At 33.5% G+C, this 25,629-nt stretch overlaps 3 protein-coding genes and 1 pseudogene across 3 annotated transcripts; 3 read left to right on the top strand and 1 right to left on the bottom strand.

The window, feature by feature from the left end:
* Nucleotides 1–479: 479 nt before the first annotated feature.
* On the top strand, nucleotides 480–1,789 carry LOC111389734 (vetispiradiene synthase 2-like). The gene is made up of 4 exons (XM_023014686.1): nucleotides 480–744; nucleotides 846–984; nucleotides 1,107–1,352; nucleotides 1,439–1,789. The coding sequence occupies exons 1-4, from the start codon at nucleotides 602–604 to the stop codon at nucleotides 1,733–1,735; spliced, it is 825 nt and encodes a 274-aa protein (XP_022870454.1). The 5' UTR covers nucleotides 480–601; the 3' UTR covers nucleotides 1,736–1,789.
* Nucleotides 1,790–4,351: 2,562 nt separating this feature from the next.
* Nucleotides 4,352–6,375, top strand: LOC111389735 (annotated as a pseudogene).
* A 5,118-nt stretch (nucleotides 6,376–11,493) lies between these two features.
* LOC111389723 (peroxisome biogenesis protein 22-like) lies at nucleotides 11,494–21,937 on the bottom strand. The gene is made up of 8 exons (XM_023014668.1): nucleotides 21,524–21,937; nucleotides 20,742–20,975; nucleotides 20,614–20,661; nucleotides 14,189–14,245; nucleotides 14,005–14,106; nucleotides 13,168–13,233; nucleotides 12,373–12,474; nucleotides 11,494–11,980 (listed from the first exon to the last, which is right to left on the bottom strand). The coding sequence occupies exons 1-8, from the start codon at nucleotides 21,614–21,616 to the stop codon at nucleotides 11,876–11,878; spliced, it is 807 nt and encodes a 268-aa protein (XP_022870436.1). The 5' UTR covers nucleotides 21,617–21,937; the 3' UTR covers nucleotides 11,494–11,875.
* Nucleotides 21,938–23,814: 1,877 nt separating this feature from the next.
* On the top strand, nucleotides 23,815–25,160 carry LOC111389743. Its single transcript, XM_023014695.1, has 3 exons — nucleotides 23,815–24,247; nucleotides 24,332–24,534; nucleotides 24,944–25,160. Exons 1-3 carry the CDS (start codon nucleotides 24,149–24,151, stop codon nucleotides 25,122–25,124), a joined length of 483 nt encoding a protein of 160 aa, XP_022870463.1. The 5' UTR covers nucleotides 23,815–24,148; the 3' UTR covers nucleotides 25,125–25,160.
* The last annotated feature ends 469 nt before the right edge of the window (nucleotides 25,161–25,629 follow it).

Below are 25,629 nucleotides of genomic sequence, written 5' to 3'. Positions count from 1 at the left end.
AATATGCTGCTCTTGTGGAATCATACAGCTTGATAATTTTGCAATGGAAGAGCTGAAGAAGACAATGAAAAAATGGCGGGAAAATTCTGTATTTTCTTTTCATCAAAATGGCGTGATACATTGGGTATTTATAGACAGTGTAGTAATAGCTAAAATGTAAAAAGACAAAAATGACCCTGTACAAATTACAAAATTACAAATTTATCTTAATACACCCCCTCAAGATGGAGTATGAATGTTCAATACTCCCATCTTGTTTAACAGCAGCTGGAGTCGTGTTCCATTTAGTGGTTTGGTTAGCAAATCAGCCAATTGATCCTGTGATGCTGTGTACATCGTTTTTACTTCTCCTGCTTGGACTTTATCCCGTACCAAATGACAATCGATCTCTATGTGTTTCGTGCGCTCATGAAACACAGGATTATTAGCAATGTGTATGGCAGATTGATTATCACAAAACAAAATGCACATATGAGTGTGTATGCATTAATTAATAACATTCATTGCTTACACATATAATTGCAGGTGGTGGAAGGATTTGGACCTTGTTTCGAAGCTTCCTTATGCTAGAGATAGAGTGGTAGAATGCTTTTTTTGGGCTATGGGAGTTTATCATGAACCTCAATATTCAGTTGCTCGAATCATGCTCACCAAAACCATTGCAATGACATCAATAATAGATGATACATATGATGCCTATGGTACAATCGAGGAACTTGAAATTTTTACGGAGGCCATTATGAGGTACATATTTCTTTCCTTTAAATGTATCGACAATATTAAAACAAAAAGTACAATCAATTATTTATTCGTGATCATAATCATGATATTGCCTTCTTTTTTAGGTGGGATATTAGTGAAGTTGATCGGCTACCTGAGTACATCAAACCATTCTATATTGCTCTTCTTAATCTTTATGAGCAATTTGATGAAGAACTATCAAAAGAAGGAAGATCTTTTGCAGTTCATTATGCAAAAGAAGCTGTAAGTACTTCATTCACAATTGTTCTACTATTACTATGAAGTCCCTATTTTTCTTGCTTTTGTAATTTTTACACTTAATTCTCCATCCTCAAGTTACTCAAATTTCTACTTATTGTATACAGTTGAAAGAGCTTGTGAGGACATACTATGTTGAAGCCAAGTGGTTTATCAAAGGATATTTGCCACCATTTTCCGAGTACATGAACAATGCCTTAATCACATGTACTTACGTTTATCATACAACTACATCCTTGCTGGGGGTCAAATCTATCACTGAGGAAGAATTTGAATGGCTGAGCAATAAACCTAAAATGCTTGTTGCAAGTCTCATTATATGTCGACTCATTGATGATATTGCTACATATGAGGTATGAAATAAATTGAATCAATTCTACAATTAAGCAACTTTAGTTCACCAATCAAACTGCTTTTCTCAAATTTTGTCTTATTGAAGGTTGAGAAGGAAAGTGGTCAAATCGCCACCGGCATCGAATCATATATGAAGGAGAATGGTGTGAGCAAAGAAGTGGCAGTCGATAAGTTTTTTGAAATGGCTACAAATGCTTGGAAGGATATTAATGAAGAGTGTCTGAAACCAACTTCCTCTCCTAGAGAAATTTCATTGCGAATTCTCAATCTCGAACGCATTATAGATGTCACTTATAAAGGCAATGAAGATGGATACACACAACCACAAAAAGTTCTAAAACCCCACATCATCTCTTTGTTTATTGATCCTGTTGAGGTCTAATGTTTGTGTGAAGTTGGCGACAAATTGATGTAATCAATCTCCTTTTTCTTTTTTTTTTTCTTTTTTTTGAAAAGTCATAGTTTGACAACATATCCATATTAATAATATCTTCAGTTTTGCTACTTCGATGTTTTAAAAATTTTGTCCCTTATCTACTTAAAATCTCATATTAGATTACAATTTAAAATTTAAAGTACAAAAAAAATAAAAAATAATAATAATTACTGTCAACTTATGAGCATAAGATTGACCACATTTGTTTTGCACAAACTAAAGGTTTGGACATACTTTGTTAGGATTAAACGGAAGGATTTCCAAGTGATGAGTCAGTAAAGTCCAACTCTCTGGCTAGTCTGTAAATAGTTGATAAGAGACAACGAAGAATTTATGTTATTAGGAATGCTTCTATAATTTTAAAACTAAGAAAAGGTATATTTTTATATGTCATAAATGTTGTGAGAGATTTGTGTATTTAGCGAACAATTATAGGCATGGGTGGACCCAGGAGTCCTAGGGGTCACTAGACCCCCAAACTTTTGAATTTTTTTGTCGATAGAACTTTCCCACCACTACACCTGCTGCTGTGAATGCCATCACATCTCAAGAAGTCCCACTCTAACCATAAATATCAACCAACCCAACTAAGCCATCCAGAAGAAAATCAAGAGAGTGTTTGTTATCGATTGAAATCAAAATTTTAATTTAAATTAAAGTTAATAATTAATTTTAATAACATATTTCATGGAATCTTTAACTTTTTAACTTCTATCAAAATTTAGAAAAAATCTGATTTTAACCCCCCACCAAACAGGGACAAAATCATAATAAATTTGAATTTTTTTTTCTCTTACTCTATCTTATTCTCTCACTTGCATCTTTTACCAAAACTTTAACCCTTCTAATTTTTTATAATTTTTCTACAAATTTTTACTTTTCAATTGATTAGAACCCAGATTTTCAATATATTTTTAACGAACTGTATTAATTTGATTGAATGTTGCTTATATATTTTTCTTTTCGATCTCTTGAATTGATTGTTCCCCAACTAAAAATTTATACGGCCGCCCCCTATCATAAGAAAGGAATAGAAAACCTGGCAAATAAACATAGACCGGAAAAGAAAAAATGAGTATTTATTTTTATATAGGTGATTTATAGGCCATAAAAGAATACAATGTTAGCCGAAATGTTTAAATATCCGATCTAAGCACGCCAATGCTATTTAAAAATTTGTTCACCGCTTAAAAACTGACGCCTCTGCATCATTTAATTATCAGCCGAAAGAGACAAGAATGAGTAGAATTCTTTTATTGCTCTCACTGAACTGACGCCCCCTCTACGTTCTTTTAGTTGATGAAAAATATGAATTCGTATAAGACTTTTCTTTCGTGATTTTCATGACACATTTTCTTGCAATTCCGTGCAAGGAAAAAACATGTAAGTTTTACCAGTTCTCTTATTTTGGAGGAATGTATAAAAATAAAAAAGTTGGTCTAATATGACAAGTAGTCACTAAAATCAACGTTTGATGAGATTTTCCTATTGTTATAATATTAAGAATGATGCTATAGAGCCCGGGATTTGACAGGGCCGAGGTGGCGCATGCCTCGGCCCTTGATCTTAATACATGGGGCCCACGCCCCTTTACACCAGGGGCTGAGATTTCGCCACCTCAGCCCCTGGATTTAATCCCAGGATTTGCATCATTTTTGTAATATTAATATGGACCAAGCTATTTGTGCCTGAGCAATTACACGCCCCTCACATGGGCGCGGGGCTCGCGGATGTGAGGGGCATATAACTGGGCTTGTAAATGCCCGAGTAAAAATGAAATTTCCTTATTAATACTCTGAGGGCTTAAAACGCATATATTGAATTATTATTTAGGTTATGAAATTATTCCTTCTGGGGATAACAAGGAAACCATAATATTGTTCACATAAATATCACAAAAAAAGAATTCGATAATAGGAAAGACCCAAGGCGTTGAAATGCGCGTGAATTTAATGTAGAGTAGTGTGTACAGTAACATAAAATTCTCTAATAATTTACTATTGATTTACTCATGTATGCCAAAAAATTAAGCATATTTCAACGTGAATTTAATGTCAAGTAACGTGTACAGTAACATATAATTCTCTAATAATTTACTATAAGTATATTTCAACGTGAATTTAATGTAGAGTAGCGTGTACAGTAACATAAAAATCTCTAATAATTTACTATTGATTTACGCATGTATGCCAAAAAATTAGTGCATAGGGAAAACAATCTTCTTTCTTTTTCCTCTTAGTATATTCACAGTCAACAATGAACACAGGTGGCGGTCCCTGATTTTTCTTGATATATATTAAAATATTAAAACAATACCAGAAACTGGCTTAAGAGATGATTGAGACGGCAATCAATACTCTGTATATAACAGCATTCCAGTAATGAATGGCTATAGAATAAAAAATATTTAAGTTGCCCCCATTCGTTTCAAACTACGAGTATAAATAGAAGTAGCTCTTTATTCTGTCCCTCACAAGCAAGATTTTATAGTTTCAACATAAATCCTTTTGCTACGTACCATAATAAACTTTTCTTCTATATACTAGAATGGCTGGAATCAGTATGGCACCAGCACTTGTCGAAAATGCTACCCACTGTGAGAAGGAAATCATTCGTCCAGTTGCAAACTTCTCTCCCAGCTTATGGGGTGAACAATTTACCAAATTTGCTTTTGATACTGAGGTAAACTCGTATATAAATAAATGCAGACCCGTTCATTTCATCGAAAGGATCCACTGAAGCAATTTATTAATCAGGATGTGAAATCAAAGTTTCCTAGATTAGTAACAATTTTCAGTATTAACTGTTTGAAAAAGATTGTCATGTTTAAAATATTATTTTGATGCTACAGTACTCATAGTATGTCTCTCTTATGAATTCGTACAGTTAGCCCAAAACTATATCAAGGAGATTGAAGGGTTAAAGAATGAAGTGAGAAGCATGTGTACAGCTCCCCAGAAAGCCATGGTGCAGACGATGAATTTGATTGACACACTTAAGCGCTTGGGCGTATCACATCACTTTGAAGATGAGATTGAAGAACTACTAGAACGTCTCTTTAATCTCGACACAAATTATGAAGATGGAGCTTATGACTTGTAACTCATGCCCTCGTATAATGCCTCCATTTCGGGAATCCAAGAATCGAGGCACATAATTTCATCTCCATCTACGAAGAAGATGAGTCCAAGAATGAATTGCTGCTGATATTTGCCAAATTAGACTACAATTCATTGCAAACGTTACGTAAACAGGAGCTCTGTGAAGTCTCAAGGTGACGTCTTAAATTGCATTCAGCGCTATGTGTTTGTGCATGCGCACTAATTGATAAAAGATGTTTCTTAATATAAAATGCAGGTGGTGGAAGGAGATGGACCTTGTTTCTAAGCTTCCTCATGCTAGAGATCGAGTGGTAGAATGCTTTTTTTGGGCTATGGGAGTTTACCATGAACCTCAATATTCAACTGCCCGAATCATGCTATCCAAAACCATAGCAATGACATCAATAATAGACGACACATATGACGCATATGGTACGGTTGAAGAACTTGAGGTTTTTACAGAGGCCATAATGAGGTATATATTTCTTTCTTTTAATTGTATACATGATGGTAATACAAAATTGCTTCTTTAATAATCAGTTGTTTATTCATTATTGTAATCTTGAAAATTTATTGATTTTACAAGTGGGATATTAGTGAAATTAATCGGCTACCAGAATATATAAAACCATTCTATAGTGCTCTTCTAAATCTTTACGAGCAATTTGAGGAAGAATTATCAAAAATGGAAGATCTTATGCAGTTCATTATGCAAAAGAAGCGGTATGCGTTCTACAATTACTCTATATCTATTCTTTTCCTTTTTATTTGCTTATTATTATTTAAAAACTTTACCTATCGTTGTTAACTTATAGAATTTCTACTAAATTTTTGTAGCTAAAAGAACTTGTGAGAAGTTACTATGTGGAAGCAAAGTGGTTCATTGAAGGATATTTGCCACCATTTTCTGAGTACATGAGCAATGCTTTAATTACAAGCACTTACGTTTATCATACAACTACATTCTTATTGGGGATCAAATCTGTCACCAAGGAAGAATTTGAATGGCTAAGCAATAAACCTAAAATTCTTATGGCCAGTCTCATAATATGTCGACTCGTTGATGACATTGCTACCTATGAGGTATGAAATGCAATAAATTTGTTGTTAGGAAACTTCAATTCTATAAATAAACAACTTCATGTTCCTTACCTAAGTGTTTTCTCCAAAAATTTTCTTATTTCAAAGGTTGAGAAGGAAAGGGGCCAAATTGCTACCGGTATCGAATCATACATGAAGGAGAATGGTGTGACTAAAGAAGCGGCTGTCGAAAAGTTTTTGGAAATGGCCACAAATGCATGGAAGGATATCAATGAAGAGTGTCTCCAACCAACTTCCTCTTCTAGAGAAATTTCAATGCGAATTCTCAATCTTGAACGCATTATAGATGTTATTTACAAAGGCAATGAAGATAGATATACACACCCACAAAAAGTTCTAAAACCTCACATCATTGCTTTGTTCATTGATCTGCTCGAGGTCTAAATATTATTCGGGATCAAGTTGGAGAAAAATGGATATCTTAATTTGTTTTTCTTTTCAATACTAGTTTATGCTACGTGCGATGCACAAGCTGTGCATGAATTATGGTTTGGTTAGCGTATGTATTAAATATGTTTGAAAATATATGGGAAGTTGGAATTATTGGCAAGGAACTAACTAGTTATAAAAGTCAATCACTCGTTTTTCTTCCACAAAATGTCATTTTTCTACCAAAAGTTGCAGAATTAATAAAATCCATTAATAATGAGAATTCAAGTCATAGTTAGTCAAAGAAATACTCCGCTGGACAGTAAAAGCATTCAAAGCAACAAAAAGCTAGCAGCATAGCAGTACATCCTTCAACAAATTATAGTAGATATAAATGTATTATTGTACAGTAGAGAAATAATTCAAGGTAAAGCAGAAGTTAGAACGTGAAAATCCTAAAATTCTTCATCAATGGCTATTTTCCTTAATGGAATGTTGAGTACTCCTTAAAACACAGTTGTTCTACAATACTTAGGTGTCCATTCGTGATGAGGAATTTGAGCAGTGCAATCAAACTTCAAGGCACTGTATTGTTAAACGATGCTCTGATAAATATTTCATTAACTCAAACTCTGTAGAATTCAAAAACTCCTTAACATTACTCAATACTACATCTAGTTCCGTCCAATATTCAGATTCAATATTTTCGAAGTCTAGAAGCTTATCCTCCATATGTATGCTTCTAACAATACTCGGATTTTTCTTGTCCACTTCAGAAGGAGAGAGTGAATATTATAAAAATGAAGCTCTCCTTCAAAGGAATTAGCTTCTTTTAGAAAATCAGTCTTTTATTACATAAAATATTCTAAGTTGATGTTGTCAATTAAATAAACTAATTGTTGAATCTCAAGAAGATTAGATAAACTAAGGCCACAAGTAGGCATATCCTGGAAGAAGTTACAAATTCACATACAAACTAACAAGTGATATCTTTATTCTTAGACTGGAAAAAAATGTGTTATCAGTACTTTGAGAGAAGTGGACTATTAGAAATTAATAGAAGGTAAAAATGTTATCTAGATTGTGTACATATCTAAAGCATTTAGCCCTATGAATAACAACTACTAAAATAGTTGTGGGAATGCAATTATCAAGGGGTAAAAAAAGACTCTAGCATTTAACAAATTTGAAACAAATTGCTTCCTTGGGATAAACTATAATGCAAGATACTTACAAGATACCACCCTCCTCCATTGCCTTTCCTGAGGCAGCCCCAATGATTTTTATGTCCTTATCTCGTTCATTTAAACTAATAATTATATCTCCAGCTACTAAATCATTAATGTTCAAAACTGCCAAATGAAAAAGTTGAACAGTGGATTGGGAAAAATAAAGAATTATTCCAATTCTAGCTGCACTTCCACTGCTAAAAAAAGGATGTTTGGAACTGTCCTGAACAAGATTCAATACATATGCCTAGAGATGTGAACAAAAACTTCAAAGCATTTACCATAGTACACTCAGCAACTTAACTATAGGAGAGAATATCAAAGTCTTAATTCTTATGCTGGTGAAAACAGTTATAACTAAAGAGTAACTTAGTGAAAAACATCAATGGTAATTTGACATGATTTTCTTTTATCATTTACACTTTGAGACATAATGTTTACAAAAGCATAAAATTAATCTGTCCATGTAAGATTTTTTATGTATATCATGACTCATGAGATTAGTAAAACTCAAGGCTGTGCATAAAGGAAAAAGAAGGGGAAATAAAGTTAAGTTACAGTTATGTAAAAATTTAAGGAAAAATGAACAATGCACTAATTTCCATTAGTTTAATACTAAACAAAGTGAAAGAGAATATTCGGAATTAAATCCTCAAATGAAATGAAATTGAAAATCCAAAACTGAATTTGGTGACTAATAAATCCAAACAGCATTTTGAATTCGACTGAAATTTAAAGGGCACTTCTTGAAAACAATGGCAATACAAATAACCTTTTTTTCCTTGTTAAAATAGAAGTACATTTTTTCGTGATGGATGGTCAATGAAGTTTGTAAGAAAGTCATCAATTTTAATGATTTGTGTAACTACATAATTTACTTATAACTAATGGGGAAGGAAGAAAATAAATAGAGAAGAAAGAGAAAAAGAAAGGAAGCCCTTCTATTGAGACTTGCAGTTCAAAAATAGCTAATTTGTTCTAAAATTTTGTTAATTGCAATATTTAGCTTACAGAGGCATTTGGCTCAGAAGTGTTGAACCTCCGTGATGCCTCCATAATAACGGAGGCTCAAGCATAACAGAGGCTCAAGCAAATGCCTCCATAATAATGGAGGCTTACTTTTTCTCCATTTTTACACGCTACAACCATACTTCTCTATTTTTCCACACTATCTATTTCACTATTTTCTCACGCTATCAACCATGTATCTTTAGAAAATTTATTTTTAAGCACATAAGTGAATTTAAATAAAAACATTATTTTTATATATGTACGTAAAAGGTATATAGTAACCATTTGGATGACCAAAAAATAATATCAATCAAAATGTTTACGAACCGTTTAAATAATAATTTATTGAGGGGGTTAATTCAAGAGCAAAAGTGTGAATTCCATAAATATATGATTGAAAATATATTTGAAGAAAAATAAATTTTAATAAATGAAGACCAAACATGTTAACAAATGAATATATTTATTTTTCGAGAAATGGAATTTTATTACTATTTCATTTTTATCATGAAATGATTCTAATCTTAATATGTTAGATTGTACTTCAAAATTATATAATCTATCAAATATAATTCTTATAAAATAATATGTTTTTATGATTTTTTTAATATTTATTTATTTATTTATTTTTTTGAGAAGGTGAAATGTAATAGTACTAAAAAATAGAAAATAATTAAATTCTTATTAATTTTATAAAGTAATATGTTATGGAGGCTCATTCCATAATGCCTCCGTTATTATGGAGGCTCAAGCATGAGCTTTACGGAGGCAGCAACGTGCCTCCGTAATTACAGAGGCTCAACACTTTTGAGCCAAATGCCTCCGTAATTACGGAAGTACAATTTTTTTTCCACTGGCTCTCAGTACAATAATTTAATTTTATTTAATTAACTTAATTTTTTTAATAGACGTGATTCCTAAAATAAATACATAAAATATAGATCAATTTTTTTTTATATATATACAGAGATCAAAATTAACGTTACGTCATTGAATGAAGGTTTTCTGGAATTTTTTTGAATCCCAGATCCAAAAAAACCAATGAAATTTCTATGACACAATTGAATTTCTAAAATCTTCATGACGACTAAGTAATTTCATGCTTCAATACAATATCCAATTTATTGCTTCTGACACCAAAGAAATTTCGATAAACTGTGCATCAACTACTTAAAGAGTAACAACAAATCATTTATAATAGACAAATCTACAATTAATATTCTTCCGAAATATTAATTATAATGTTATGCTACTTCAGAAGTAACAACAACATAATGCATTATCTGGAATATCAAGTTAAAATATTAATTACCATAAATGCATTGGAAGAAGAAAAAACTTCATACACATGAATTTCAAACAATTATCAAAATTAATGAAGTTAGAAAGTAGAATTCCTTATAGAAATTAAAGGTAGAATAGTAACAAAGTAATGATTGCTTGAATTTCTTGGTCACCATGAATGTCTATCCTAAAAATTTATGAAAAAATAGAAAGAACTCAAGAGATAATCTTATTACTAATGTGAAAAATTCCCCATGTTTTTATCTTTTGCCTCAACCTGTACAAATAAAATAAAATAAACTCAGCAATCAAACAGTTGCATCCCAAGTCAACTATCTAGTATCATAACCATTAAATAAATTGGAAACAAGATATAGAAAAACAAATTCGAAGGAGAAAACTATGCATCAACCGCTTACAATCATCCCTTTGCATCTTCCAAAACATATGCGAGTTAAAGTACACATAGAATACACACATAATCTAGTTAAAAATTATATTTGATAAATTATATAATTTTGAAGCACAATCTAACATATTAAGATTAGAATCATTTCATGATAAAAATGAAATGGTAATAAAAACTCATTTCTTGAAAAATAAATATATTCATTTGTTAACATGTTTGATTTTCATTTTTTAAAATTTATCTTTCTTCAAACATATTTTCAATCATATATTTATAGAATTCACACTTTTACTCTTGAATTAACCTCTCAATAAATTATTATTTAAATGGTTCGTAAATATTTTGATTGATATTATTTTTTGGTCAACCAAATGGCTACTATATGCCTTTTACGTACATATATAAAAATAATATTTTTATTTAAACTTACTTATGTGTTCAAAAACAAACTTTATAAAGATACATGGTTGATAGCGTGAAAAAATGGTGAAAGAGATAGTGTGGAGAAATAGAAAGGCATCGCTGTAGCGTGTAAAAATGGAGAAAGAGTAAAGAGGGCTCTATGACATAATCCTCCACGCCGCGTAAGGAAAAGCAACAAAGTCACTGTATCAAACACGTAAGATAAACGACATCATTTCTTTCTCTCAATACCCAAAAAAACAAAAAAGCTACAGTGAGACACTATGAAAAAATCTACTGTTCTCTTTATAGTAGTGAAACATTGGCCTTTTTATATAGTAGTGATATCCTTGTGTATAAAAGCATTGAGTACGGTGTACACGTTACTCAAACAACTGTATTGTGTTCGTAATCAATTTTTAATACTCTACTTTCAAAATCAATATGTATGATATTCACGGTCGATATTAATGCATGGAAATCACTGGCTGCCTATTCTTACCAATGGACAACAGATACAAGAGACAAAATTTAACAATAACAGCGTCAATAGATCTTCTCTAAATTCCGTAGAATACTTAATATCTGTTTCTAGGTAGAATAATCAATACTAACTTTATAGTCAAACAATCTATTTCTCTAGAATACTTTAGTATCCTATATTAGGTAGAGAAATAATCAGCATCAACATTATTATTGTCAAATAGTCTTGGTCAAGTTCTGTGAAATACCAATTAACCTGATCAGATCTTTGTCACGAAATGTGTGAATAAAAGTAGTTTAAACAATTATAAACAATTTATAAACATTAGCCAAACATGGGCTAAGCAACATGGCAATCGAGATACTTCCATAATGCTTACAGAGAAAGATATCCCATGAAAGGAAAAATTATAGGACAACAACCGAGACAAACGTATCATAAATGCTAATGTACAATATAAACTCCAATGGAACAAGAGAAAAATTATCCATGGTTTCGTAGATGGCAGACAGGTTTTGTCAACCCGGGGTACGACCTAATTACGAAGAGTTCTTTTGTTATTGTTACCTAGATTATTGTACATTATCTTAAAGTACAATGTTAAGCTATCTGATGAACTTCAATAATCACTAGTATTAATGTAGGTGAAGAAGACAAAGTGGATGCGAAAAACTGTATTCCCTTACTAGATGCAGATTAAACGAGTCCAAAGAAATTTTCCAAGGATGTAGTAGTGAAAATGTTGGATGCCGAACCTTCGGGATTGATAGCAGAGATGTGAAGCTGATATTTGATGAATCTCTGTGAAAATTATGATGCTTTCAGAAGATTATTGATGTAAAAAAAGCTTGCAAAATGAAGATATCAAAGGAAAGAAAAAAAATCACAAAGGCTAAAAGGTATACTAAGTAATCCCTAACAAATTTCAGTATCTCAGTGTAACAGTAAATATTCATTAGTGCAATACAGATGCTATTGCAAACAAGTTTTAAACACAAGTTTGTACTAACAAATCACGGCATTTGTTCAGTAGTTGGATACTCGTATTATTTACTGGAGACTACATAAAAAAATATGTTTATCATGCAAACACACACTCCTTGGGTATCTCTTTCAAATATTCAAGAACTAACCGGAATAAAGATGCATTTTATTATATATAAAAGGATATTGCAAAGAAAGTTGATATTTACCGCTAACTGAGTGACAATTTCAGGATTCGTGTCTATATGCCAATCTGGTTCTAGTTGTCTTACGAAAGATGTCCGCCCATTCTCTGTCCCACAGAAGAGAACCTGCAGGTCAATTAATCAGCAATTCTGAGGATCATCTTTGAGTGAATTTATCATAATTTCCTGAAAATTGAGCTTAATTTGAACTTAAATTGTGAAAATCTAGCATGTTTGATACGGATTAAAATCTAAATTTTAACTTAAATCAAAGTCAACAATTAATTTTTAACCACATATTTATGGGTCCCACAACTTTTAAACCACACATTTCATCAACTTCTATCAAAATATACTAAAAATCTGATTTTAATCACAATCAAACAGGAGCAAGATTTCTGATAAAGAAGGTCGTGGGAAGTGAAGAAAAATATTATGTACTTTATATGAAAGAACATTCGATTTTGAATTCAATTTTGACTAGCCAAAATGAATAGTTGAACCTAATATATGACCAAAGCAATGTTACTTGTGCCAGCGTGGCATGCTCTGCTAGAGTCGAGCATACCTGATGACAAAATTGGCAACAAGCATACCAATGGAGTAAAGTAGATATGTTTTATAATCAAAATGATGACATCTTATTATTCCATTCTTATCAGGAAATTGGTAAATGAAGTAATTCTCATTTACAGGAGTGACACTGATTTAAAAAAATTCAAGCAGGCATATCAAAAAAAGTCACGTAAAAAGTAAATATTCATAGATTATCGAGTATATGTACTACACAGTCAGTCAAGAATTTTGTACAGTAATCACCTTGTCTTTAACTAAGCCACCAGATGTAAAAACTCCAGCATCTTCCAATGCTACGAGAACTTTCTTCTGCACAAATATATACAACTCATTAGCGATACTGAAACAACTGCCAAAGTACAGCATGATATTAATTACATCAACCACATAGTAGAGTTTCTGGGTTGAAAAAATAGAAACACGCAAATGATTGTTTAATAGATGTATGTAGAAATCTTTGAAAAGGAAGAAGCCTTTTTTGCATGCAAAGTGAGCTTCATCCTGATCCATCCCAAGTTTATGTTTAATGACAAAAGCAAGCTTCAGGCATCAAAAATCTTCAATGCAGCACAATAGGTGAACTACCCTATTCCTTAAACATATGACAAATTATGAAAGAAATAAATGTTCTCTGTCCTAATCTAGAAGTTCAACTGAAGATAGCAATTAGCAATAAGAATTCCGAACGGGCTTGCCAAAAAGATCGCAAAATTTCTAAATCCCCCATGTATATTTTCTTTTTCATGTACTTTATGTTGTCTAGAGCACTTCATGACTCCATAAATACAAGGAAACTGAAATATATGCTGAAACAGGCTTACAGGCTTCCTTAAACGTCCAATGGGCACACAAGAGCAGAGAGAGAGAGAGATTTATTGGCAAATAATCATAACAGGAGAAGTAGAAAATTAGGCTGAAGCCAGAAATAATATCATATAAAAAACAACAGACGCAGTTCATGCAACAAAAAAGAGAACTGACATATTTGCTGGCAAATTTATTTCTAAATGGCATAAAAGTAAAATAAGAAGGAAAAAATGCTTAACAGAATAATTGAATATAAACTAGTTAGTGCTTTACTTCGCTTTCATCATCCAGCACCCTTTCCATGAGATAAAGATCACAACATTTTGTGATCTCAAGCAGCACCTCTAGCACTGATGGTCTTACAGTTGCTTGCTTCTGCCACAAAAATTAAAACTGACATCAAACCAAATGATTTCAAAAATGATGATTTTATAAGCCCAAGCAAAACCGGTAAAACCTGCAGCTCCTCTGGGCTGCTTTCCTCAAGGATTACACCAAGCAACTGGCATGTAACCTGTGCCATGGAAGTTGAAAATTTTACAAAACTTAATTCTGATATGGATGATGCTCAAAACATTAATGAACTACAAAAACAAAATTGCATTTATGGTTAGATACTTAGATATCTAAGATCAACATATACGTCTCAATGAGCTTAACTCAGAAAATTCCCCAAAATTACTTCAGTATCTACCAATAGAATAGAAATTTCGTCAAAGCTATCTCTATTAAAGTTGAACACCATATTATGACTAAAGAAAATGATAGAAGTTCCACAGCAGCAGATCATTCAAATGGAAACAGGAGTATGAACTAAGATTGGAAGAATATAACTGTCATCCTGAATTTATAGGAAAAAGTATAAGCAATAGACATATATTGTGTCTACACTAATGCTATGTACGATGATGGAGTTTTTTTAGACTCCCATGTATCTGTATTGAGAAAAAGGCTCTATCTGCGGAGAAAAGTAAGAGTTCAAGTTACAGTGCACATTTTACTCAGATTTTTCAGAAGACGAAAAAAAGTAGTTTGAGAAAGATGAGGCCAAATAATGATCTAATATTCCCAGCACTTTTTAGATTAATTTTGAATTACTTAAAAAATTAATACTTGAAAAATAATACAAAATTAAATCATAAACTTGGCTCTTTTAGAGTTTGTCTCAGCATATAGAAAGTGCAAGTCACCTCGTGTTTTCCATTAACAATAATGGTCACCACTCAAGAATTAATATGATCATAGACAATAGATTATTTACATGATAAAATATGTGTCACAGGCACTAAAGCTATTGTAGTGTGAAGTCTTTTCTACAAGCTCATCTGCTTTACGCAGCCATCAGGAACTGGAATAACACTTCACGTCCAACTTGCATGTATTAAGGACGCTGCCATTATTTCAACTGGGCAAGGATTGAACTCTCCAAAATGGGGTAGTTACAATCCCATACGTTGAATTAATGGACAGAAGGAAAATCAAGCTTTGTGAATAAACACTTGTATTCGACCCACCCATTGAAAATTATATCACAGCAAAAGAAAAAACCTTATAAAACCAAATAATAGCTGACTTTCCTCTTCCCTTTGCAGTATATGCAGAAGACAGGTGCCCACACCTAATAGTGCCCAGTGATCGCTATACAATATGGTAAGCAATGTAACTCCAGGAGTCTCCCACTTCAATAATTACTAATTCTGCATGCTCAAATATATCCCACCTAAACTAAAACAGGGAGCCATCCAATAGTCCAAAAGACGTGTCAACTCACACACAAATAAAATACAGAAATCCATTAAAATATCCAACTTCATCCGATTTTGGACCGTAAATGGACCACATATCCAGATAACTGGCAGAATGTTCTTTGGCTTCCAATATAACGTAATAAAGTTGGTTACCAGGATATCATAACTGCAACGTAATCAACAAAATACGGCCTCCACTCTATTCAGCTCATGCATGACAGATAAACCATAAATTGGATTCAGCACTGTTGTAGTTAAATAATGAGGTGCCCATGTTCCGCTTCCCATAACATCAAAGCACTTCTTTCATTTGAAAATATAGATAAAAATTTTCATTCTTTCTAACCACTGAATCTTTTTGATGATGTAGCTCAATGTATAACGAAATAGGCAAAAGGTCCTTAGTGAAAGTCTTATTGCTACCATTTACAAAAACCCACATCTCAGCCTTTGATTGGAAAATGAATCCAGTCTATACGTGATGGGACGTGTTATTTCTCCTATATCTAATAGTTTAAGCTTTTTGACGAGGCAATAAACAGTTTTACTAGATATGCCTAAGAGACTTTAAAAAGTAAAGTCTACATCATTCGAAAATGCCTCATAGCAAAACCCAGGTACAACTGCAATCTCATTACATGATTCATGAATATCATCAGTGTATTTTTAAAATACTGGCCATAACTTGCAGTCCAAAGCCTGATTCAGTTTGATTTCCTTCAAACGTAAATCTCTAAAACTAGTGTGCATTCCTTTCGACCATAATTTCCAATTTCTGTGTCTCCGCCAAATACATTTTTAAAGTGTATTTAAGGATTTCCCTAATGACTGATTGATTTATATCTGACTCAATGCCAATGCCAGATTTCCTCCTCTGCAAGCCTTGCACCTCTAGGACAAGGATAGCCACTACGTTTAAATCTTACAAAAATACATCCCTGCCTTCTAGTAAAGTTTTTTAACCCTCGCCACAGGATCTTGGACAGAATTTAGTGATGCAAGACGAATTAAAAAATAGAAAGAAGAAGCAAGAAAGAGGGGAGAACTGGAGAGAATGGGAGCGAGAAACCGGAGAAGAAGCAGAAATTCATGGGGGAGAGGGAGAGGAAGGAGAAGCCATAGGCAACAAATCACCAAAATATTTTTAAATTTATCAAAACTAATGAAATTACATCGCAATTAGGTTTAAATAGTAAAGACTAAAACCCTAAATAGAATGGACTTGGGCCAACACAAACCCAATTACATAAATAAAATCTAAAACATAAATAAAGTCCAACTAAAAATAAATAAAAAGTAGATGTCCTCATCAACTCTCCTGGGGTGGGAGAAAAACTCGACCCTGTCGAGTTGATAGATAGTATAGGCTGTAGTCAATCTGATACTCCAAATGCGTCAAGTCAAGTCACGGGGACGATCTTTCTGACAAACCAAATAACGAAATTCCATGATTGATAATACTAAAAACTGTAGCTTATTCCCAAGAATATGATCTGACCAAGGGGGCGATCTTTCCTTCTAACCAAGTACTGATACTGGACTCCAAATAACCAATACTCATGCACCTCATCTTCAAGATTTTCTCATGATCGTATATAATGAGGAGCATAAGAAGCACATTGATCTATCCAACAAACAAGGAAGTACTGAATCTTGCCATCATTAGTCAATACAACACGTTCATCTAAAATAACATCAATTTTATCTTTGTGTACTGTGATAAATCATATTGAAGTAGAAATATCAACATAGTCAAGTTGGGGGTCCATAAAGTTAAGTAGAAATAGATCATCAAACGAAGTAACACGGTGTTTGTGAGTAATGAAGTCCTCAATATTTAAAGCAGAGTGGTAGCCAAAATGTGATGAAAGGGCAATGACGTGCATTTGGACCAACATGCTTTAGAATTTTTAAAGGACCATCACTACAAGCTTGCAATATAACATAATCCCCAATATTAAATTCAAAATATCGTTTATGCGAATCAGCTTGAAGTTTATATAATGCATTACTTGCTTCAAATTATTTATTGACCTCAATATGCAAGTTATGAAAATGTGATACAGCTACCTCAACTGACATAAACACATTAGCATGTGAGTACATGGGAATAAGGTCTAAAGGTTCCCTAGGTTCACAACCAAGAATAGCTTCAAAGGGATTTAGACCTAAAGACCAGTTCACAGGATTGTTATATGTAATTTGAACAATTCAGGGAATCAAGCCCCAATTCCCAATATTTTTCTCGACTACAGACTTGAATAAATTACCAGGACTTTGGTTAACGACTTCATTTTGACCATCAACCTGGGGTTGGTCTACAGTGGAGAATTTCGATTTAGTGCTAACCATAGGCAACTAGGTTCTATAAAAGTGACTAGGGAAATCATGGGATACAGAATCTGGAGTCCCAAGAAGAGCTTGTATGCAACCTAAGGAGGTGTCCTCACTATCATCATCAAAATCTTCAAATTTAGGGTCATATGCTAGATCTTCTAACGACTCTTCTATTACATTCTTTCGTTTTTCTATGACTAAGGCTCGGTTAGGACATTTAGAAGAGTTGTGGCCAAAGTCCTTACAGCTGATGCATAACAAGTGAGAAGTCCTTAGAGTTTCAAAAATTAGACCCTTATTTTCCAAAATTGGAGGAATATTAGAGGGGAGAGGTCCTAGAAGGGACTTAACAGGAGGAAGTGGAGCCAATGAAATCGAAGGATGATTGTCATTACGCTTTCTACATGAAGAAGACGACCTTGGGCTATCACGACCTTTACACTTGTTTTTCCAAAGGGAACGAACACTAGATTGGGAAGGTTCTATGATAGACTTATTATGAGACGACGCTAATGAGATGGGTGAACGATGGTGATCTCGCTTTTCATATGCTGTACTAATAAGTAACTCGTAGTCCCGAGCTGAAGAGTAAGCTTGATTAAGAGTAGTGAAGCCTCGAAAGAAAAGCTCACGCGTAAGTTCATCTCGTAGACCTTGTATAAACCTACTTAAAGTCAGGGCCTCATCTTCAATGACATGACATTTCACTCGAAATTCCTCAAATTGAGCAATGTACTCAGTTACTAGCCAATTCTCTTGTGTAAGGGGGTTCCATTGGGTAAAAATTTCATGATCTAAGCAACCATCGAGAGTAGGAGTATCTAAGTCAATGTCTCTAAAGAAACGCTCCTTACAACGAGGAAGAGAATGAGTACCATGATGACCATGGCCTTGTTCTCGCTCACGAACCTGATCCCTCTTCCTAGGATCGCATCGAAAATATTCTTGATCACTTTGTCCACGATGATATTGTCTATTATGATACGCTTCAGAATTAATGTCAGTCAAACGAGGGGCTCGCTTAAAATTGCTCAACTTAGCAGCTAGGTTCTTTCTTTCTTCACGAGTAGCAGTTATATCTGATTGGACAGTCGATAGGCTAGTGGCAAATTACGCTAATTGTCTAGTGAGTGCATCAAATTGGGATAGATCCATGGTCAATGTATTGGAAATAGAGATGACAAGACGACCACTACGCAACTACATGCAATGTAATACCAACTAAATGACGTGTTATGATGAGATCAGTGAACAATACGTGCAAGCAATGGAGAATAACTTGTACCATTTTTTTATTTAATTTTAAATATTGGGATTAATTAAATCCAAAACAAGCTAATACTGCTGTTACATGTAAAATGACAAAGCAAGGGTCAACACACTAGTCAAATTCTCCAATCAATTTAAGTGAGGAACAATAGAAGTCAATTCGGTCACTGGTGTCAATTCGATTAATGATTTTGATCAAGTGGGGTTTAAGGCTAAAATTATCACGATAACAGCAACACAAGATTTTAATTGATGCAATTTTACAAATGAAGCAGTAGTATAAACCAATACTAAACAGAGATCAAGGACTCCCTGTTGTTTAGTTTTGATTATTTGTATGCCGATTGATCTGAATTGCCGACTTATGAGCCCCAACTATGCTTTTGTTCTTCCTTTCGTGTCCAATGGTTTTAGCCCCTGTTGACGTGTTGACGTAAAACTGTGTGTAGTGACTATGACTTTTAGATTGTTGAGATGGACGAGGAAATATATGAGTGTGGTAATTGTGGTGGAAGTGTATGATCTTGGGTTGGGCTAAATGGTCTTGAATGCTAGGGTTTGGGATTTGTGGAACTCTACGACAATTTTATTTTATTTTTATTTATGAGCAAAAAAAAAAACGAGATTTTTTTTTTGCATGAACAGTAATTTTTTTTATTTTAAGAAATTGACCAAAATACTAAACTGAAATTCTGGGTGAACAGTACCCGCGATGAACAGTAACTCCCTTTTTTTTTTTTGGAACAACTATGAAGAAGCTGGAAAAATAATAACTTGGCTGCTCACGCTAAAAGTTTATTTTTTTGTGCTGTTCCACAAGTTCTTGGTAAAGAAATAGAAAGAGATTTTAGATTGGAGATGAGAGATTATCCAAGTTTAGGCTCTAATACCAACATGAATTTCTGCTTCTTCTTCGGTGTCTTCCCCCCACTCTCTCCGGTTCTCCCCTCTTTCTTGCTTCTTCTTTCTATTTTTTAATTTGTCCTGCATCATTTAATATTTTGGTGGTTTGTTGCCTATGACTTCTCCTTCCTCTCCCTCCCCCTCTCCCCCATGAATTTCTACTTCTTCTCCGGTTTCTCCTCCCCATTCTCTTCGGTTCTCCCCTCTTTCTTGATTCTTCTTTCTATTTTTTAATTCGTCCTATATCATTTAAGCACCCAAAACATGCTCTGTTACCGAAGAAAGGTTCATTATCTACCCGGAGAAAAGGACAGAGAATCTATAAATATCATATCATACAGATCATTTATGGGAAGCATTTGTTTTACAAAGTGCATGTTTGGGATAGCTGATAAAGTTGCTAAAAAGTTTACCAGCTTACACAATAGATTCCTATCATGCTTCACAGGATGACATCTATCTTACATGCACCATGCATTAAGAGGGCACATGTATATGGGTTTATCTTTCTAGGGTATGATCATTTGTTCATCCATGTCTTGTTCTGAGAAGAAACCCAGGATTACCAATTACCAAAATTCAGTATGGTACTCATGAAAAATGGATAAGTACATAAGAAAATTACCTTCCTCCCTCGATTCAACCTTTTTCTAACTATTTTACCTAGAGTTGGCTGCAAACACAAAGAATGAACTTAATCAAAACATGAACCATTTGAAGCACCGGAAATACTGCAGAGAGGAGGAAAAATACCTTCGCAGGCTGAAAGAGCTCCTTAACTGCATTCTGAGTGCTTGAATATTCTGAAGAAGTGCTAACCTTGGAACATGTTACATCTGCAGTTGTGCAAGTACTAGAACCAGAGCTAGTGGCCCCAGCCGAACTTTTATGTTGCCTTCTTTGAGTCCCACTAGGTAGTGTCAATAGTCTCCAAGTAAAAAAAACTGCTAATGCTAACCCAGCAATAGCTCCAATAGATCTCGAATCCTGAAAATAGCTCAAAATATTAAAAGATCTCTCCCTGGGAAAGTAACCGTTATATTTATGATGCCCAGCACACAAAATTTACAACTATCAAACATATCTAACAAGGTTTACTTGTACTCGACCATAAAAGAAAGATAAACTGAGACAAACACGGAGACAATACGTCATTTATCTATAGACCACTAACACACATACCATTTTCGAAAAAGCACATCAAACACAAAATATAACCAAAGTGCAATTTGGTCATCAATTTTTGAAGGAAATACAACAAATTTATAACCAAAACGACAACTTTCAACCCTAGAAAATAGAAACTCGAGCACTCATTGTTATTCTTCAAGCCAATGCTTCTGATTACACATAAAACGCCAAATGTTAACTCAACATTAAAGCGAAACCCTACTATAGGTCTTCAAAATTGTGAATAAATAGTGTAAAAGATCAACAAATAACATATAAAAGATCTTCCATAACACTTTGCCAAAATAAAAAATTCAACCAAAATAATAATAATAATAATAATAACAACAGAGAGAAAATAAAACCAGGTCCCGCAAGAGATTGGAAATCTTGACAGTGATAAAAGCCCCAACTCGCTTAATCAGATTCAGAAACTCTTCCTTGGAATTATCAGCCATGGCCCTTCTCGGAATTCTTCAAAATTATAATTTATGTGGACCCACTAAATATAAAGACAACAGTGCTTATCTAACGGGATACAAATTTATGATTTGGGAAGGAGAATTTGAAGTTCTGAGCTTTTACAACAGCTCACACCAGAGATTTAAGGTCTTCAATAATACAGATACGGTGGTATGAATTGAATGTCCTCCGGTTTTATTTCCGGTCCCCATCAAATAATATTGAACTTCTAGTTTTGTACCAATAATGTCACTGTCTATTACTTTTTATCGACAAAGTCTAACGAACTCGATGATGATGTGGCCAATGGATAGGGATGAAGCAACTGAAATAAAACAGGAGAACGCTTTTATAGAAAAAAATAAATCATCCTACGAAGACTGCCCAAATTTACTGTTACTGTGAAAAAATAATAATAATAACAAAGAAAAAATTTGCCAAGGAAAATTGGATGGCGAAAATTAACAATTTCTCCAGATTGAGAATGGGCTAGACGAAAGAATTCTATTTCCTCTTCACTGCTTTGACCAAATTGTGTTATTTACAAACTCTAATATCAACCAATTACGTTTTATTGCGACTTTTGGAAAGGATAAAAAGATAAGGTCATTCTTCTTCATAATAAAAAATAAGAATTAAATTAAATGAGACAGTATATGAGAATTTTTTAAGTTCTTCCTGGCTCCTGAAAATTCCCAACAAGGCAGGGATGGATGACAAAGATCGATTCCCAATAATTTCTCTCTTTGTCATGTCTATAATGTCCCACCATAACAAAATCTAATTTCAAGGATCAAGATGAATTAATAGTTCATCCCATGAACATTAGACATTTCTCAAGAGTTGTCCTTGTTTGGTTCTTATTATTTTCAAAATACATTTTTTTCTCTGTTTTTACTATGACACATTCTTCAATAAAATAATTTTTTTCTTATTTTCTAACAACACATTCTTTATGAATCTATCATTCCAAAATATATTCTTAGCCAAATAAAAAATCACGAGGCTCAAACAGACACCTAATTCACAGCAAGTTTATATAAAATTGTACGATGAACACATATACTTGGAGAGCAAATAATATCATGCACGTGTTAGCACAGTTGTCAACATCATAAATTTGACTTAGGTCGATTAAGGTATCTAGGAGAATAGATTAATGATCATACAATTTAACTAAATATGAATAATTAAAATTATCTAATATATTACACTTGATAAATTTCATGAACCCTATACAATCCTACAAATTTACAATATTCCACTAGACCTAGATCGTCTTATCACTTATATATCATAAAATCATATGATTATACGGCCTGAATCAAGATTTTAACAACACTAAATGTTAGGAACATATAATAACTCTAAAAAGAAATGACATGCCTAGTTATACACCATGAACATATTTTTAACACTAATTCAAGTATTTCTGATTCCCAAATAACTCAAAAATATTGTGTTCCAATAATGACTTTAGTGCTTTATATCACATGACTGATGCTGTAATCACATCGAGAGATTCACAAAATTATTCTTCATTCTTGACTCCTCCCAGGGTTTAGGCACAATGAGGATTTCAATGACAGGATCTACTTTTAATGGAATTCTTCTCCCCAATACTTTTCGGCTAATATAAAATATTTATTTAATTTTGATTTAGTTTCTCATGTCTATGAAAATGAATCATTCAAATAAAATTTCTGTCCTTGTTTAAGTTGTCTTATTTAACAATGAAAATTATTCATTTTTCAAGAAAAAAAACTAAATAAATTTACTGGTCTCAGAAATCCAAGTTAAAATATGTCAATCTTAGAAAATAATTGGATTGAGAAAAAAATTAAAATATTATTATTATTATTATCGCACACAATATCGTCATATGTTATGTAGCATAAGAACATGAAATTCACAAACAACTGTTGATTAATCCATAGATGTTAGAAAATTAGACATCAAATACTCGTTAATTCATAAAGAATATAAAGTATTTGAACATATAATTGAAAATAGTCAAGTTTTCATTCGTTAATTCAAAAAGAATACCGAATATTTGAACACATAATTGAAAATACGCAATGTTTCATTTCATTAAATTCCACCTTTATAAAGACCGGATGGTCTTATTCATACAATGAAATAAAATCCTGTTTTATAGAGCAAAAATTACCATTTAATAAAGTTAAAAAATACCTTCGCATGTTCATCGACTTCTTTGTACTTTTGATAGAAAAAGATGTCAAGCCTTCATCCATACTTAGCTGGTTTATACTTTAAACCCTACTTTCCTTGTAACCCCTTGAAAGGAATCTCAAGAAAGCGAAAAATAAATAAGTAAAGACACAAAAAGCAAATAAAGTTACCTCCATTGACAAGAAAACTTTCCCAGCTTCACCCTAATCTCATCTCTTGCAAAATATTGTTTATTTAATGCTCTGCATTTCATGTACATAAGCACATTCTTATCCTCTGCACATTCCTTCACTCATTTCACATTCTAATTCCTCCCAAACAGTAGAGTTTGAAAAATGATGAAGATAGTAGGCATTTTTGCTTGTTTGTTAATTGTAGCTTTGGATGTAACTGCTGGAATTCTTGGGATCAAAGCCGAAGCGGCTCAAAACCAGGTTGACTTAAAAATCTTGTCGCTTTTATTTCATATAGAAATAGAACATGGGATTTATGTATACTTTCTGCGTTTTTCACAATAGGAAAAGCATTTGAGACTATTGATATTTGAGTGTAAAGAGCCAAGCCATCAGGCATTCGTCCTAGGCGTAGCTGCTGCTACTCTTCTGTGTATAGCTCACGTTCTTACAAATTTGCTTGGAGGGTGCAATCTCTGTACTCGAGGGGAGCTTTCAACAGCACCTCCTAGTAAGCAATTATCAATGGCATGCCTCCTCCTTACATGGTATGGACATAAGTTAACACAAGTATTACATATTGAAAATGTATGACTATTCACACACATGCAGTAGTAGTTCAATTCTACTTATAAGCTACATTGACGTGTGTAATAGTAGTGGATCAGACTAGTAGTAAATATGCATTTATAAAAAATGACACGAAGAAAAAAACTCGGCTTGCCCGACAAGGCCCTTTACGAGTCGTGCTGAGCCTAGATCAACAGGCAAAAACTTGGGACCATCTAAACCTCATAACATTCACGGCTCACTTTACATGTCTAAGTTGCTGGCTTCAGGCCGTGCATTACTATTGTATTCCTTGCATCTACAGGCTAGGAAAATCCAGAGCAAAGTTAAAGTTTAATGAACATATATACATTACTATATATGGAATAATAATATATGGATGCCCAGGATCATACTGGCAGTTGGCTTGGGGCTGCTGGTGATTGGAACAATATCAAACAACAAATCAAGAGCTTCCTGCGGTTTCACGCACCATCATTTCTTATCAATTGGAGGGATCTTGTGCTTTGTTCATGCCATATTTTCTGTTGCTTATTATGCAACCTCAAATGCCGTGCTTGGCGTGTAGGCAAAACAGAATCCATGGATGTCACACACTGCAGCTTAGCCTGTTGGAAGAATTTTGTGAATAGAGACGCCAAAAATAAGTATAAAGATAGGGACAAAGCCGAGGCAAGAGTTGGACTCTTTGTCCTTAAGTCGAATTTGCCCCGCAACGGTGCCTACGGATTTCGGCAATCGACTCCCAAGATACAACGGCTACACTTGTGTTTGTAGCACTCCAAAACACAAGTACAACGAACCAAATTTAGGTTTATGTACTCCAATGATGAAATGAAAGAAAATCAAAATAAATGAATGATTTTGATTTTGGATAGAAGAGAGGATGAGAGACGTTTTGCATATCAAACTGTGAGGAATAGGACACCCAAAGGGTCCTATTTATAGACCATGAAAGGGTGTGGACGAAATGGTTGGGGCCAAACCATGCACCCTTTCCAAACAATGCACCACCTTTATGAAAAGGTGCCTATTCACTGATTTTCGTTCTTTTTCGTAATTTCTCATTCATC

This window comes from Olea europaea, unplaced genomic scaffold (genome assembly GCF_002742605.1).
Source record: "Olea europaea var. sylvestris unplaced genomic scaffold, O_europaea_v1 scaffold617, whole genome shotgun sequence".
In the NCBI taxonomy this organism is placed as follows: Eukaryota; Viridiplantae; Streptophyta; class Magnoliopsida; order Lamiales; family Oleaceae; genus Olea; species Olea europaea.
The sequence above is the reverse complement of the archived record's forward strand: the minus strand, read 5'-3'. Positions and strand labels throughout refer to the sequence as shown.

What these genes read in the sequence shown, in the direction of transcription:
- LOC111389734 (XM_023014686.1), top strand. Translation starts at nt 602, where the DNA reads ATGGGAGTTTATCATGAACCTCAATATTCAGTTGCTCGAATCATGCTC. An exon ending in TTCATTATGCAAAAGAAGCT is followed by an intron (nt 985 to 1,106) that starts GTAAGTACTTCA and finishes TATTGTATACAG; the next exon opens with TTGAAAGAGCTTGTGAGGAC. An exon ending in ATGATATTGCTACATATGAG is followed by an intron (nt 1,353 to 1,438) that starts GTATGAAATAAA and finishes GTCTTATTGAAG; the next exon opens with GTTGAGAAGGAAAGTGGTCA.
- LOC111389723 (XM_023014668.1), bottom strand. Translation starts at nt 21,616, where the DNA reads ATGGCTGATAATTCCAAGGAAGAGTTTCTGAATCTGATTAAGCGAGTT. An exon ending in AGCTCTTTCAGCCTGCGAAG is followed by an intron (nt 20,662 to 20,741) that starts GTATTTTTCCTC and finishes TTGTGTTTGCAG; the next exon opens with CCAACTCTAGGTAAAATAGT. An exon ending in TGCTGGATGATGAAAGCGAA is followed by an intron (nt 13,234 to 14,004) that starts GTAAAGCACTAA and finishes ATATTTGTGCAG; the next exon opens with AAGAAAGTTCTCGTAGCATT.
- LOC111389743 (XM_023014695.1), top strand. Translation starts at nt 24,149, where the DNA reads ATGATGAAGATAGTAGGCATTTTTGCTTGTTTGTTAATTGTAGCTTTG. An exon ending in CCGAAGCGGCTCAAAACCAG is followed by an intron (nt 24,248 to 24,331) that starts GTTGACTTAAAA and finishes TTTTCACAATAG; the next exon opens with GAAAAGCATTTGAGACTATT. An exon ending in GCATGCCTCCTCCTTACATG is followed by an intron (nt 24,535 to 24,943) that starts GTATGGACATAA and finishes ATGGATGCCCAG; the next exon opens with GATCATACTGGCAGTTGGCT.